This window comes from Topomyia yanbarensis, chromosome 1, assembly GCF_030247195.1.
Source record: "Topomyia yanbarensis strain Yona2022 chromosome 1, ASM3024719v1, whole genome shotgun sequence".
Lineage (NCBI taxonomy): Eukaryota > Metazoa > Arthropoda > Insecta > Diptera > Culicidae > Topomyia > Topomyia yanbarensis.
Genome location: NC_080670.1, coordinates 43,910,018 through 43,925,144, shown reverse-complemented (window position 1 = coordinate 43,925,144; position 15,127 = coordinate 43,910,018). Strand labels below are relative to the sequence as shown.

Genomic DNA, 15,127 nt, shown 5'->3' with positions numbered 1-15,127 from the left:
CTCCGTAGAGAAATCGATGCCTAACTTCAAAGCCCAACTTGATAAATTATCCAAACTATCTTGCAGTGGTTGTTGTAAATTTAAGGCTTTTGGTCCTGTAACAGAAACCACGCCATCATCTGCAAGTTGTCTTAGAGTGCATGGGCTGACAATACAATTATCAATATCATTCACGTAAAAATTGTAGAGAAGGGGGCTTAAACAAGAACCTTGTGGGAGGCCCATGTAACTTATTCTGAGTGTCGCCAAATCGCCATATGAAAAATGCATGTGCTTTTCTGACAATAAATTGTATAAATAATTATTTAATATTGGTGAAAGACCACATTGATGTAGCTTCTCCGAGAGAACATCAATGGAGACTGAGTCGAATGCTCCTTTTATGTCTAAGAACACAGACGCCATTTGTTCTTTTTTTGCGTAAGCAAGTTGGATTTCTGACGAAAGTAGCGCCAGACAATCATTCGTTCCCTTTCCCCTCCGAAAACCAAACTGGGTATCTGATAGCAAGCCGTTCGCCTCAACCCAATTGTCGAGACGTCGTAGGATAATTTTTTCCAACAATTTCCTGATGCAGGATAGCATTGCAATCGGTCGATACGAGTTATGATCGGAGGCTGGTTTTCCCGGTTTTGGAATAGCGATAACTCTCACTTGTCTCCAGTCGTGCGGGACAATGTTCTGCTCAAGAAGCTTATTGAATATATTCAACAAGCGTCTTTTTGCTAGGTCAGGCAGATTCTTCACCAAGTTGAATTTAATTCTGTCTAGTCCCGGAGCATTATTGTTGCATGAGAGGAGTGCAATTGAGAATTCCATCATTGTCAAAGGCGAATCTATGAAATCGTTACTTGTGGGAGCATCGCGAGTGATTTTCTGCGCAGGAGCAGAATCGGGACAAATTTTCTTGGCAAAATTAAATATCCAACGATTCGAAAAATCTTCGCTTTCATTAGTCACGTTTCGATTCCTCATTCTTCTGGCTGTGCTCCAAAGAGTACTCATTGATGTTTCTCTTGACAAGCCATTAACGAAGTGTCTCCAATAACTAGATTTTTTGGCACGACGTATACTGTCAAATTTGTTTTGCAAAATGAAATAATTTTCAAAGTTCTCACGTATACCCCCTTTCTGTTTCATAATTTCTTTGTAGGCAACTTGTTTAGCTTCATATGCATCAGAGCACTCTTTGTCCCACCAAGGATTAGGGGGCCGTCTATTTATTGTCATTCCAGGATTGCATTTCGTTTGGGCTTGTTCTGCTGCTTCAATAATTAAACCCGCTAAGAATTCATATTCTTCGGTAGGGGGTAGCTCTTCTGTCGAAGCAAGAGAAGTGGAAATTAATGTTTCGTATGTTTTCCAATCAATATTTCGTGTTAAGTCATAAGGAACATTGATTGAATTCGTAAGGCCTAATTCACTGTTAATTGAAACAACGATTGGCAAATGATCGCTACCGTGAGGATCAGGTACAACCTTCCACGTGCAATCTAACCGAAGTGATGTCGAGCACAGAGATAGATCTAATGCACTTGGACGTGCAGGAGGTCTGGGGATGCGTGTTGATTCGCCAGTATTTAAAACTGTCATATTAAATTCGTCACAAACATTGTATATCAAAGAGGATCGATTATCATTGTAGAGGGAACCCCACAATACACCGTGCGAGTTGAAGTCTCCCAGTATCAGACGCGGAGCAGCCATGGATTCCACTACCTCAAAAATTTGACGTTGTCCAATTTGAACTTTGGGAGGTATATATATAGAAGCGATAGACATGTCTTTGCCTTTAATGTTCGTTTGGACAGCTACAGCCTCAATGCCCGCAAACAAGGGGATGTTAATTCTATAGAAAGAATAGCACTTTTTAATTCCTAGAAGCACTCCTCCATACGGAGTGTCTCGGTCTAGGCGAATAATGTTGAAATCATTTAAGTTGAAATTAATGTTTGAGGTAAGCCATGTTTCACATAGAGCAAAAGCATCGCATTTTAAATTATGCAGTAAAATTTTTAAGGAATCAATTTTAGGTATGATACTTCTGCAATTCCACTGTAAAACAGTGATGGAATCTTTCATTGGAGGAGGTGAATTACCCATTGAAAGATACAATCGCTGCAAGGATGGGCCATTGAGCAATCAGCTGCTCTAAAAATGTTCTAATTGTTGGGAGGAAAGCTGAAAGTATACTCTTTAGTGGTTCAGAAATATTGAATGCTTTAAAAATCCAATCAACAATTTCAGAAAATTTCAATAATCCTACCCCCGGCTGAGGCTCAGAGGAAGTCGAAATTTTATTATTTCCAGTAATGGTGTTCTGTTTGGATTGTACGTTCCCAAAACCGGGCGGAATTGATTTCGGTTTTGAATCGGAATTTTTCGGTTTTGGGCGCAGTTTATCTATTGGTGGAGAAATTTTAAGGCCCTTGCTTGGCAGCTTGGGAAAAGAAGACTGTTTTCTTTTTCTGGAATTTCCGGGTAAAACAAATGATGTACCTTCGCACGCTCCGTCAGAGTCAGACTGTTCCGAAAATAGAGATGCGTAAGTGTTTTCTAAGAAGATGGGTTTAGGGGTAGCATTTTTCAACATTTCTGCATAGGAGCGCTTAGACCTCTCCTTCAAGGATCGTTTAATTTTATCCTCACGCAATTTATAAATGGGGCATGCAGGGAGCTCATGTGAGTTTTCTCCGCACATTAAGCATTTTTCTGAATTTTCATTGCATGTATCCTCTTGATGAGAACCCCCACATTTGCCACACCGTGCCTTATTGGAACAGTAAGTGGCTGTGTGGCCAAGCTGTTTGCAATTAAGGCAATTCATTACACGAGGGATAAAAAGGCGAACAGGGAGACGAATCTTATCGATAATGACATAGTTGGGCAGCGCAGACCCAGCGAAAGTCACTCGAAATGAGTCAGACAGTCGATAAACTTTTTTATCTCCTTCGTGTGATACTGAATGCAATTGCTTACATTCAAGTATTTTTACGTCTTTAAGTATGGTGTCTTTGAAACGACCAACCCCATGCTTAACTAAGTCATCAACAGTCAAACTCGATTCTGTGATGACCCCATCAATTTCAATTTCTTTTGAAGGAATATACGCTCTATATTCACGCGTAAAAAGCTCGCAAGAAGCAATTGCATTGGCTTGTTTGAAACTACCAACGACAATGCGTATTTTATCTTTATTAACTTTGACGATCTCTTTTACATCCGAGAATCGCGAAGTCAAATCTTTAGAAATTTGAATTATATTTAGCGCCTTTGCTTTACGCCTAATAAATACAATCCATGGTCCCGTTGACGACTCTGGGTAAATTTTAATTCTAGTCGGATTTACATTTTCAGCATAAGGCTTAGGGGGAGGGTCTGTTACTCGTTCTCCCATCTCTTCATCCATTTTACCTAATAAGAAAAACTATCACAAAAAGGAATGAAAAATATACCTGTTATCTGCTATCTATTAGGTGACGAAGACACCGGTAGAACACACCTCATGTGTTACGTTGTAAACTCGGTGCCCGTTGTTTGACAATGTGACACTTGCTGTCCTTCTTCGTCGCGTTGCTTCTTCAGTAGAGAAATAGTCCTACCTGCAACACTTCAAAACTCTCTCCGATTAAGCTGCTCGTCGGTATCACCACCACAAGCGCGCTCTCTCCGTTTCCACCACCTCGGTAGACAAATGTGGCTACCTGTGGCTTGCTGCGAAAATCCCACTGTCGATGCGGCACTTTTCGGTGCCACTATTCGTCGTACCACTTCTGCGGTAGACAAATAGAGCAAATGGGTCTACCTGTGACGCTTCCCTCTCGTCGATTAGAATTGCCCGACGACACCAATACACTATATTTTTTTCTGTGTGTACAGGCACGATCACTGTCGATTTCTGCCACCGCGGTAGGCAAATTCGTCTACCCGCGGTTTGCTGTGAAAACACCACTTGTCGAGGATGCCGTTGACCACGCCTCCGACGTATCAACTGTCGACTCACACTTAACAAACTGGTCTCTCTCTCTCTCTCTCTCTCTCTCTCTCTCTCTCTCTCCCACAATAACGCATACAGCGTCTCGCACTCCGTCACTCTCTCGAGAACAAAACCTTCCACCTGGAGGCACAACCGTCTCGGTCGGTTGCAAAAACTGTTATGATCTCAGGTTTTGATTTGTTCCAAACTTTCGAGTGGGTAATTTCCCCCTCGGTAATTTTCGAGTGGGTAGTACTACCCATAACTACCCACGCATTCCGCCGGCGCTGCTGACGACATGCATTCATTGGATAAATCCGTCAATATATTCAACTGTCGAGCTGCATTCAATGTATGACCCTAAACATGGCTGCATCATTATAATTCATCTTCATCTCTTGCATCTTTCCAGTAACTCTGACCGGATCAAGCGCCCGCACCAGCATACCATCATCGCTGATCCTGCTTGCCAGCCTGCTGGTACCCTTGATGTTCACAGGGCTGCTTCCCAAGCACCGATTAGCAGAAATCCGGTTCACCGTTGCACCGTTGGAACGAAGATAGTCTGTTGAAGCACTTTCTACCGAAAATAGCCCGTTGCCGTATCGATAATTGAAAACTGCTGACGGAACTTCCGTTTAACCCGCGTTTAGCTGAACCGGAAGCAAAAGCCACATTGCAACCAACCATCTCTTCACAGGATGCTGCGGAACACGGTACTGCCAAAGGCGATGGGGCTCCGCGGTTCCGAGTGGTCGGTCGATATGGTCTCCTCTAACTTCATCATTCACATCAAAAGCAAAGGATAAAGTTCTCTTTCAGTGGAGATACTCGAGAGGGCAATCGGTGTGTGACAAGCCGAGGGTCGGTGTAATGGTAATTTTATATATCTAGAGCATATGTATTTAGTATAAAAAAGAACACACGCGATATGCACGGTGGGAAGCACAGGGACATTGAAAGCAGAATGAGTTGAATTAGATTTAATTCTCGTATGTTGCACTTTTTCACACCGATCACCATGCACCGGTGTGGAACGAGACCTGCGGGATTCGGAGAGTAGTTGTAGCAATTTTAGTGCATACTATATTTAATTAGGTCAGCAAGGGGGTTGGGTGGTGCGGTGAAAACCCGGTTCGATGGTGAATGAATAGAACAAGAAGCGCATCAGGACATGATAAAATTTAATTTTAATTTAACGACAGCGAAGAAATGTGTGATAGACAGCATGGCAATGTGTGTGTATGTGTGCAAATAACAGTTCGGCACCAAGAGTCATCCGCTAATTTTGCAGCAAAGTGAAATTGTCTACACACGAATGAATGAATAGAAATGGACGAATGTAGTGACGTGATAGGAGTAGCGCAATGTTGAGAGCGTAAGTGATGTAAGGATAAAACATATAGCAAATGAATATATTATTGCTGCTACTAAGTAAACGTTAATCTAAATGTTGAATAATTAGAATAAGGGCTATCGTTTTTTATTACTATTATTAACAACCAAGGTAGGAACGCATGGATACATGTTGTCAATTCAATCAGAACCGGCATGAGACTGGAAACGGTTCGCGAGATACATGATTGCATTCGGGAAACATCGTAGTGAAAGTAAGTCGAATTGGTAAATCGCCTAGATGTAGGCATCATTGTCGAACCATTAATAGTCTGGGCGAATTTGAACGAAATGGTTTCGAAATTCGGATACTAGCAACTCTAATTTGACCAGCAACCAGTAACTCTTAATATATTGGATTTTTTCCATCCATTATTATTTGTAGTTGAATGTTTAGTTCAGATTATTTTTTTTTCACATCATTAAACACTTCTGCAATCATCGTGAGTAAGCTTTCACTCCTCAATGAGCTACATCAATGATATGGAGCATCGGTGCATTTGTTTGCTTTTCGTGTAAATGTTGAATTGTTCGGTAAAGGTATATGGAGATCGAATAAAAAGTACATCCGGTTGACTTTGTAGGCGAATGTTCCCTTGTTTTGAAACATGTATTTTGCCATGACCCACGACTTACTTTTTAATATAGAGGAAATTTTGGAGGAAACGAGAGTGATATCTTTCGAACGCTAGGAACACTCATTGTACTGAACTGAAGAGAACCATTTTAGCACTCATCAGTCAATATGACTGATTATGATTATGACTCCTATAAACAACTTAAAAATAGATATTCAGAGAACCATTCGAAATCGGTATGGGAAAATCGTAAATTTGCAGCAAATCTCAAAGTCGTCAATATGTAGCAAAGCTGAATAAAATAGAGCCATTTTCGAAATTGAAAAGCAAGAAAAGAGTACTGGAGAATGCCTTTTATTTCCACTATTCTTCATCAGATTTTAAAAATGTCGAATCTCATGAATAATCCAAGCTTGCAAAATATGATTACATGTCAATAGATTGAAATTTGGTTAATATTACCATATCATTTTTAAGTGATACTTTTTACGTGTGCGCATGAATTTATTCGACACCTGGGACACTGATAATTAGATCGTTTCTGTAACGCCACAGAGAACATAGACTCTTCTTAATGAGCGGATATATCAACACCCCCGAGGGGATATTAAACTATAGTTTACCACACTGGGTTAGGAACAATAGCATATCCTTGAGTTTCAGCTTTCTGTACATAGCACAGTGTCGCCTAGCCGGACAAAACGTCAAAATTTTATTTTAGATTTTTTATGATTTAACATTTTCCTCTGTTTCTTAACAGGTTGAATAGAGTCTTCTCAAAATATTAAGTCCCCAGGATGAAAGTTCATTTTTTACAGAACTTCAAAGGTGAAATAGATGATGAATTCTGAGAAAAACTGTTTTCAAACCTAAGTTATTCAAATGAATATATCTTTTTAGTTAGGATTCAGATTCGGGTCGAATTGGTTTCATTTGAAAGTTTATTCGCTGGAATTACAGTTGCTATCCGATTTAGTCGATACAAGCGTTTCTTCTCGCTCAGACATGAATTAAAGTTATAATGTTCAAAGTGGTTGCACTTTTTTTGAAACAGTTCGGAAAGATCGCTTGTTGTTCATGATACTTGAAAATTAGTGTACTTTCCGAAAATGAATATCTTGTTTTGCTTCTTTATGCTCCGAGGTATAAAAAAGGTCATTTTTCATGATATGTCTGAAGGAGACGCATGGTAGCAATTGAAAAAATGTGTATTCTGCTAAAAATTCACCACACCTAATTTTTTGAAAATGAATTTTTGGATATAGTGCATTTTATATTCGTAAGTGTTGAATTTTCAATTGTGCTTGGAAAAATGCGGCAAATTTTTTGACATTTTCGGACTCATATCTAGCAGAAAAAAATTAGTTTGAACGCAAGTTCGCTAGCTACTCCAATGGTTGGTATTTTCGAATGCAGCCCAAGAGCGAATTCTGTGCTTTTTTCAACTTATCGACAATGGTAGAACTGGTTCTGAACCAACAAAGGCAGCGCCCGCTTTAACCAATTCATCCGCCCATTCATTTCCAGTAACACCGCAATGAGCGGAGATCCATAGAAAGTAGCAAACATTTAAAATGTTAAATTGCCATGAATTCGACATGCGACTACTAATTTCGATCTAGAATCTGTCAAACTAAGTGCTTTCAGGGCAGCCCGACTGTCAGAGCAAAAATAGATTCTTTTATTGTAAATTCCCTGTTGCAGTGCCGATTGTACGCCCCATCGAATAGTGAAGATTTCTGCTTGGAATACGGCACAGTATCCACCAAGCGAATGAGCGAATTGTTTAATGACATTTCACGATAATAGACTCCAGCACAGGCTCGGCCTAGGGGCAGATCACTTGTGATGCATTTTTAAAAATCAGCGAAATTAAATGCATTTATTTCCATCAAAATAGAAATTCATAATGTATTTTGCGTTGCGTGCAATGTTTTTGCGTTGCCTGCAATGTGGTTTGCGTTGCGTGTAAGACGTCAAAACCCTACAGAAAAACTAGCCCTACATTTAACAAAACGTCGAACAAAGTGGATCAGCGTAGGACGTTTGTTAAACAAACTTTTCTGAGAGGGAGTGCCAAGCTGATGCAAAAATGGAAGTTAAATGCATTTTTTCTAATTTGATGCAAATTTGTTATACATTCTTAGAGTGATCTGCCCCAAGGGCTCGGTCATCCATCAAACAACCGTCAGTTTGACAACTACATATTCTTCAAATTGTCGCTCCATCCAGCCATACAACCATTCTTCGCGAGGAGGAATTCTTGCATTGAAAATTTTAAAAGGAAAACGACGTGTGAGTGTAAGGTCATTGGGATCAAGTGTATGTTCATCCCAAGTAACCACTTGATGCCACAAATTTGTGTGGCTAGTTGCACAATCTATTATGTTACTGTTCTAGAGCCCAGTAACCTCAAGACGGTATGCACAAGAAAGTGTTTCTTGTTTCAAACGCACATGTAGTGGTTTTATCAAGTAACATTTTCAACTTGTATAAGAAATTAAACGGTCGCTTTGAAATGACAACAGCAAGTAGCAACTTGCCACTGACCGGCGCTTCGATCGGCCAGCAATCGCTATACGAGGCTTGTGTCCAAGCTTGGATACAATGGTGACTCTCGCATGACAACCTGTATGCTATGGTGATTTTCATTTAAATGTTTACACATTGTCATAACTTCTCTCTTCTGCCACCAAAAAAGTCACCCGTATGCCAGTATTGATCTAGCAATTGTTGTGTCGACTGAATGTACTTAGGTATGAGCCCCCAAGATTTGCCGAAGACTGTCTACATTGGCAGAAGGCCATGTAAGCTTTCTTGGTCCTGAAATCGATGTGAGCTGTTCAATTAAGTTACCAAGAATTATCTCAATGTACTTAACTTGATCTACGATAATAATTTCAGAGTCAAAAAACTGCAATTGACGGCTCCGGTTGTAATCCTTCGAAATATACCAGTGATGTTTTATTTGGATTAACTGATAGTCCGCATTCATTTTCCTCAACTCAACAAGCCATCGGCGACAAGATTCCATAGAAGTGGTGACAGCACACCATCTTGAAGTCGTCCGCAGACACTCAATTTTCTTTCCGATGCTTGTCTTAACGATGAGCACAGATGTCGGTTGCTAAGCATTGCGTGTATCCAGTTCGTGATATATGAAAGTACTCCATGACCTCGTACTGCCTTCTAAATGGTTTCGAAAGACACGTTGTCAAAAGCACCTTCAATATCTGGAAAACCCCTAAACTTGATAGCTTTTGTGAAAAGCTGTTTCAATGTTGTAAACAACATTGTGTAACAGGCTGGTAGTACACTTCCCTCATCGAAGCGTTTGATCGATTTGGTTGTCACAATTCTGCGAATATATGCCCAAGATTCAGAACTACCTAAAAGAACTCAGGAGCAGTCTTCAGTGATGGGTTCGTGCAGCCTGGAAAGTGTGTGTCAAAAAACAGTTAGCACTCCTAATCGGATTGACACGAAAGTCTTTCGATATCAAAAGTAACTTATTTCATCTACAAGTCTCGTTATGACTTGAGACATTTGTGCAGAGGCTTTTCCAACCACTTCGCCCAGAGGATCGAAGAGCATTTATGTATGCTTTGAGAGCCAACTTAAATTCCTCCGATCCGACTTTGCGTCTGTTTTTCTGCATAACTCTTTGAGCCGAACAAGTTCGGTATTTAACGGTTAGGTCCTTAGAAGCACGCATAACTTGAAGCGGAGTTTGTGTTATCCACGACCTCATTCAAGCCGCTTGGAGATTCAATCGTCGGAAGATACCCTTGAAACCTAGCCGCCAAGTCCTCTTCATAGAGGTCCCAGTTCGTAGATTACGATATGTGACGATATCTAGCGAGACGTTCAAATGATTAAAGACGATGTACTTACTATCAGATAACGACGGCTCGAGCTCGTTTGGTACGAGCCAGTTTTCCAACTCATACATAATACTGTCAGAGCAGAGAGTTACATCTAACACCTCTTCTCTGCTAGCTCGTGCAAATGTTGGGTGATTTCCTACATTAAGAATGTGCAGATTTGTACCATGTAAGCATTCCATTTATTAGGTGCCTCTCAAATTGATATCTGAGACGTCATATTGACAGTGACAGCGCAAATGTCGCGAATTGTGAGGTCGGATATAAGACATGCGTTAATAGCACAAGGCTTTTCACTTGAATTTGTCATACCATTTTTGTTGAAAGCTACGAAGACGGGGTTGAGCATATCGAAATAACACTCGAAATATTGGGTAAATTGCACATCTAAAGGCTCTTTCATGGCCCGATAATTTTACGTCTCGAAAGAAAGCAAAATTACCGAACTTTTTTAGAAAAACAGTGAACAGCAAAACTCTTGTATTTTTAAAATGAATTATTGGACAAAAATATTTACGGTTTCCGAAAAACTGATCAGTTCAGTTGAAGTTGATTGAAATCAGTAATATACGTGGGATTGCTTGCCCGAGCAAACGAAAAGCCTATAATACTCCTATGGTCATGGGGTTTGACATGGGTGTTTGAAATGGGTTCAAACCATAAAAACACCATCACCATGGTCCGGTGGATCCCATTTAAAATACCATATGTTGGTGTATTTATGGGTTATTGAGACCATTTTGTGGTGTCTTGATGGTTGTGAATTTTGTCATGGACCATGTTTAAGGTATTTTCATGGTTCTATGTGGTGTTTGCACCCATGAGTAATTGCTCGGGTGAACAGATCAAATATGGTTTTTTTAGTTTCGATGATTTTGTTAGAGGGAATCATCTTATCGTACGTTACTGAAAAAAGTCTCATTTGATCAAACTTACCCAGGTGATCGAAAATGCCCCGTTTTGCGGTACGCTTATTGCCGCTGAAACCGAGATACAATGTCTATACCTATACAAGGATCTTCCATCTTAGTTGCACTATCCTCCAGGGTCCGGCACTCGAAGTGTAACCACTTCGGTCAAATTTCGAACAACGTGTTTTCTAACGAAAAAAAAAAAATCGCTGTAACTGCAAATGGGAACTTTTCAATCGTTTTTATCGAGCCCGGCGTGAAAATATATGCGACATACTATAGTAAAAGTGTTCTGGAGGCTACTTTGAAGCCATGGACAGACAAAAATTTTGGACGCAAACCATGGACGTTTCAACAAGACTCGGCACTGTCTCACAAAGCATGAGTGAACTAGGAATGGATGAAAACCAACGTTCCGAACTTCATTTTGACCACACAATTGCTCTTGAATTCACCAGCCTCGAGACGCTGAAGAAAGCCATTGTTCGTGAGTGGTCCAAAATACCGGCAAGTCACATGCGGGCAGCTTGGGATTCGTTTTTTGACCGACTGAAGACCATAGTCAAGGTAAAAGGTAGCCATATCGGGCAAAAGTGAATAATTTCTGAATTTTTGAATTTGTTCAAATATTCTGCACTTTAAAGTTAAAAAAAAATTGTCCTTTTCAATCGGTTACACTTCGAATGCAGGACCCTATACAGGTATGTGTCATCTAATACTTCAGTAGTAGGTAGCTCAGAAAAACGAGCGATTGATAACACACCTCTAACTTTATATCAAAACAACGTTTCCGTTGCCCGCATCGATCTAGGTAGTATCACTAAAGAGAAATTAATTTCTTTACAGCAATTAATGTTCCAATTGATGACTGAAATGCTAAATTCTAAATTGAAGTGATTGAAACTGGGTGGGAATTTGCAAACAAATTTGCTGCAATTTTTGAGATTAAAGTTCAATGACTTTAAATAATCATTCACAAACTTATTAAATTGAAATGCTCGTTTACTAAAACGCGCGGAGATGAATTTTTCAATTTCTACATACGTATGTAGTTCGTTCTTTTCTATTCTTAGCTTATATCAAAGCAATCATACTACAGTCCAAGGAATACACTAAAGTTTTTTATGCGACTTTTCATGCGGAATTTCCAAGTTATCCTGGTTTTAGGCAGAGTTCGCAAAATATGCGGGTTTTTTTTTCATTTTTCTCATAAAAAAGATGTGCAACCGCTCTGAGCACGGAGTTTTCAGTCGACGGGTTCAATACACCACTCGACTCTGTTCGCCAGGTTTGGGAAGTGGCTGTGTGTGTTTGTGACTGTGTCCGTTTATGTAACCGGCAATCTCACATCGATTATTCTGAGATGGTTGAACCAATTTTCTTAAGCTTAGGTTCAACGTTCTCATAGGCTGCCATTGAATTGCATTATGATCCCACTTTCGGCTTGGGAGTTATAAGTTAATAAATTTTATTCAAATGGGCGCCAAATTTCCAGGCCAATCATATCCTGTTCTGGCTCATTGATCACCTTTGATAGTTCACGAAGGCCAGAGGAAAACGATAATATTTTGAATTAAAATCACATCGGTATTCCAGTATTCTCCCAAATGTCAGATTCTTCTAATTATTGCATTTTAATATATGGATTTTAAACTATTATTACTGAAGTTCGCAACTACCATGAACATAGTAAACGTGTTTTTGTATGCACAAATCCAGTGTTGTTCAAAGTATTAAATTTTACTGATGGTACCATTAACGCTTAATCGAGGTTTAATGCGCCGATAAGCTTGGCTTAAACGTTCAATAAGAGTGAAGGAATCGGCCCTAAACTGAATTATTATATCCGTCATCAAGTTATTCTTCACATTTTAAAATATTTTGATTCAAGGGTTCAAAATTTAATTTACATGGAATTTAAAATCGTTTAAAATTTAAAGTATTATGATCATACCAACCAATAATCTTGACAATCTAGCAGAGATGTCCCTGACATTATCTACTCTAGTTCTGGATCTCCTAATTTTTTTGCGGTGCTTTTTATGTGGATTTTCTAAGATATTTGGCTTGTGATACGAGTTCCCCACATAGAAAAGACTTCAATATATATTGATTATTTGTTCCTTCACCAACCGCTTCATTTATTTCCGTTAGTTGAGAACTCAGAAAACCGATTTTCAGAACATCCAACCGAAGTTCGTTCGTGTTCGCCTCTCGTTCGTTTCATTTAAATTCCAGTCGCAAATCTTGAAGGCGGAGTATCTATTCGAGGAACTGTATATCAAGAATTTTCAAATTATGCATAAATGTTTTAAACTCCTCGTGTTACAATATCGTCGGCACCAGCTGTGATTCCTGTCCGAGGCATTGATGGATGCTGCAGCAAATGTTTCGAACAACGAACCGCAATGCGAGCAAGTGCAATTATTTCACAAACATTGAAATCTAAAATCAAATTGGGGCTACTGAAGCGTTAAAAGGCCGCTCAACAAAACAGGTTCAAGCGTCCAATTGGAATTCAATTCCGTTGCTAACATCAAACGATTCGGTGCAATGGTATGTTTGTGAGTTGATAGAATTCGATTTGAATCAACAATTAATTGGGTGAATTGGTGACAGCAAAAACAGGCGAGTGTAAATTCTATGTTTTTCCTATTCGTGCTGGTGGGTGGTGCACGGGCTGAATTTAACAAACACCTATTTCATCGAGGGAATCGATTGACACTGTCATGTTAATATTCAACAAATATATTTGTTTTTGTTCTCTACTCAGAAAACCGGAAATCAAGCAACAATGTGTAGATGTTTTATTTTGATTAAGGCTCAAGTTACCTCAAGGCTTGGTAGTATGCGTAAGAAAAATTGTGTCCAGCTTTGCCACCAGATTATCCATTTAAACCTTTTCAAAACTCTAAAAAAAAGAATATCAGTCGATTTATTAGATCATCACGATTCAATTCATGCAAAATACCTACTGGAAAAACCATCGGCTTAGCTGGATGGTGCTTTTGAAAAAGTGGCTGTGATTTTTTATCACACTACCACACCGAGCTGGGGTACGCAACACTACTGCGCAATGAAAAAACCACAGCCACTTTTTCAAAAGCACCATTTAGCTAAGCCGATGGTTTTTCCAGCAGGTATTTTGCATGAATTGAATCGTGATGATCTAATAAATCGACTGATATTCTTCTTTTAGAGTTTTAAAAAGGTTTAAATGGATAATCCGGTGGCAAAGCTGAACACAAATTTTCCTACGCACACTACCAAGCGTTCAATTCTAACACATGCTTAAAAAAGGTAACTTGAACCTTAAACTAACCCATCCTGCACACAAGATACGCCCACTCTAATCAAAAATCAAAACAAAAACGCCCGAATGCAAACTCGATAGTAGCATACAGCATCAAACATTGAAAATGTAGCGCGACAAAATAACGTATGACAGCATGATGAAACATTCGCTCCGTGATACATTCATATTCGTTTCAATTTCTGTATATAATCTCCGATTTTTAGTGAATGTAATGAAGAAGCAAGTAAAGAAAAGGATTCGCTTAACACTTTTTAGGTTATTTGTAACCAAAGAAGAAACATACCCAAAATGCAAGGCTAAAAGTTTGTTATTACATGTAATTGATAAAGAATGTCGAGCACAGCCCGTTATTTACCAATCGATTCGGAATACAAATTGGCGCTACTCGTATTCCATTAAATTATAATAAAAAAAAAATCGAAGGAATTGTGAAAAAATTTACGTATAAATTAGCTGGCTTTTGTAAAATATTACAAAAAATGAAACACGATAGAAATAAGCACGGAAAGTCTTACATAGATAGAGTAAGAAGAAGAAAACAGATACTTAAGTGAAAATGGCACGAAACGGTTAAACCCTTACGTATAACTGTAAAAGATGTTTGTTTAAAATGATAAATGAAAAATCCAAAGATGATAACATGACAAATGCGGTTGCAGCATCATACGAATTTCGACATCGGAAGAGGAGGAAGCACACACAGATGATGTGTAATGAAATGCGGTAATAAAGTGGAGTAAATAAAACAATATATTTATGAGAAATGTGTTTGATTTTAGTCTAGTCACATCCTTTTGATTGTTGTTTGGTTGTTCAGTCGTTCAGGCCTGTGCGCAAGGGGGGGGGGGGAGGGGGGGGGGGGGGTGTCAATGGAAAAACCAAGGACAAAACTTTGCGAGGGTGACTGGAAAGGGATGTATGTCAAGTTGGACGACTTCTCTGAAGGATCGGTTCACGTTTCAACAAGCTTTGATATTAGCAACAGTAGTGAGTAGACAGCAGATGTCGGTCAGCGGGCTAGCAACGGCAGCTAAGGAGGAAAAACGCGAAATTGGAGAAAATCAGGA

General features: G+C 39.4%; 1 protein-coding gene across 1 annotated transcript in view; it reads left to right on the top strand.

Annotated features, from left to right (window-relative positions):
• Positions 1-14,824, top strand: part of LOC131677481 (uncharacterized) — a 452,688-nt gene extending 437,864 nt beyond the window's left edge. The window contains exon 7 of the mRNA XM_058957315.1: positions 4,389-14,824. Within this exon, the coding sequence (XP_058813298.1) occupies positions 4,389-4,540 (152 nt within the window). The 3' untranslated portion in view covers positions 4,541-14,824. The remainder of the gene's footprint in view (positions 1-4,388) is intronic.
• Positions 14,825-15,127: the final 303 nt, after the last annotated feature.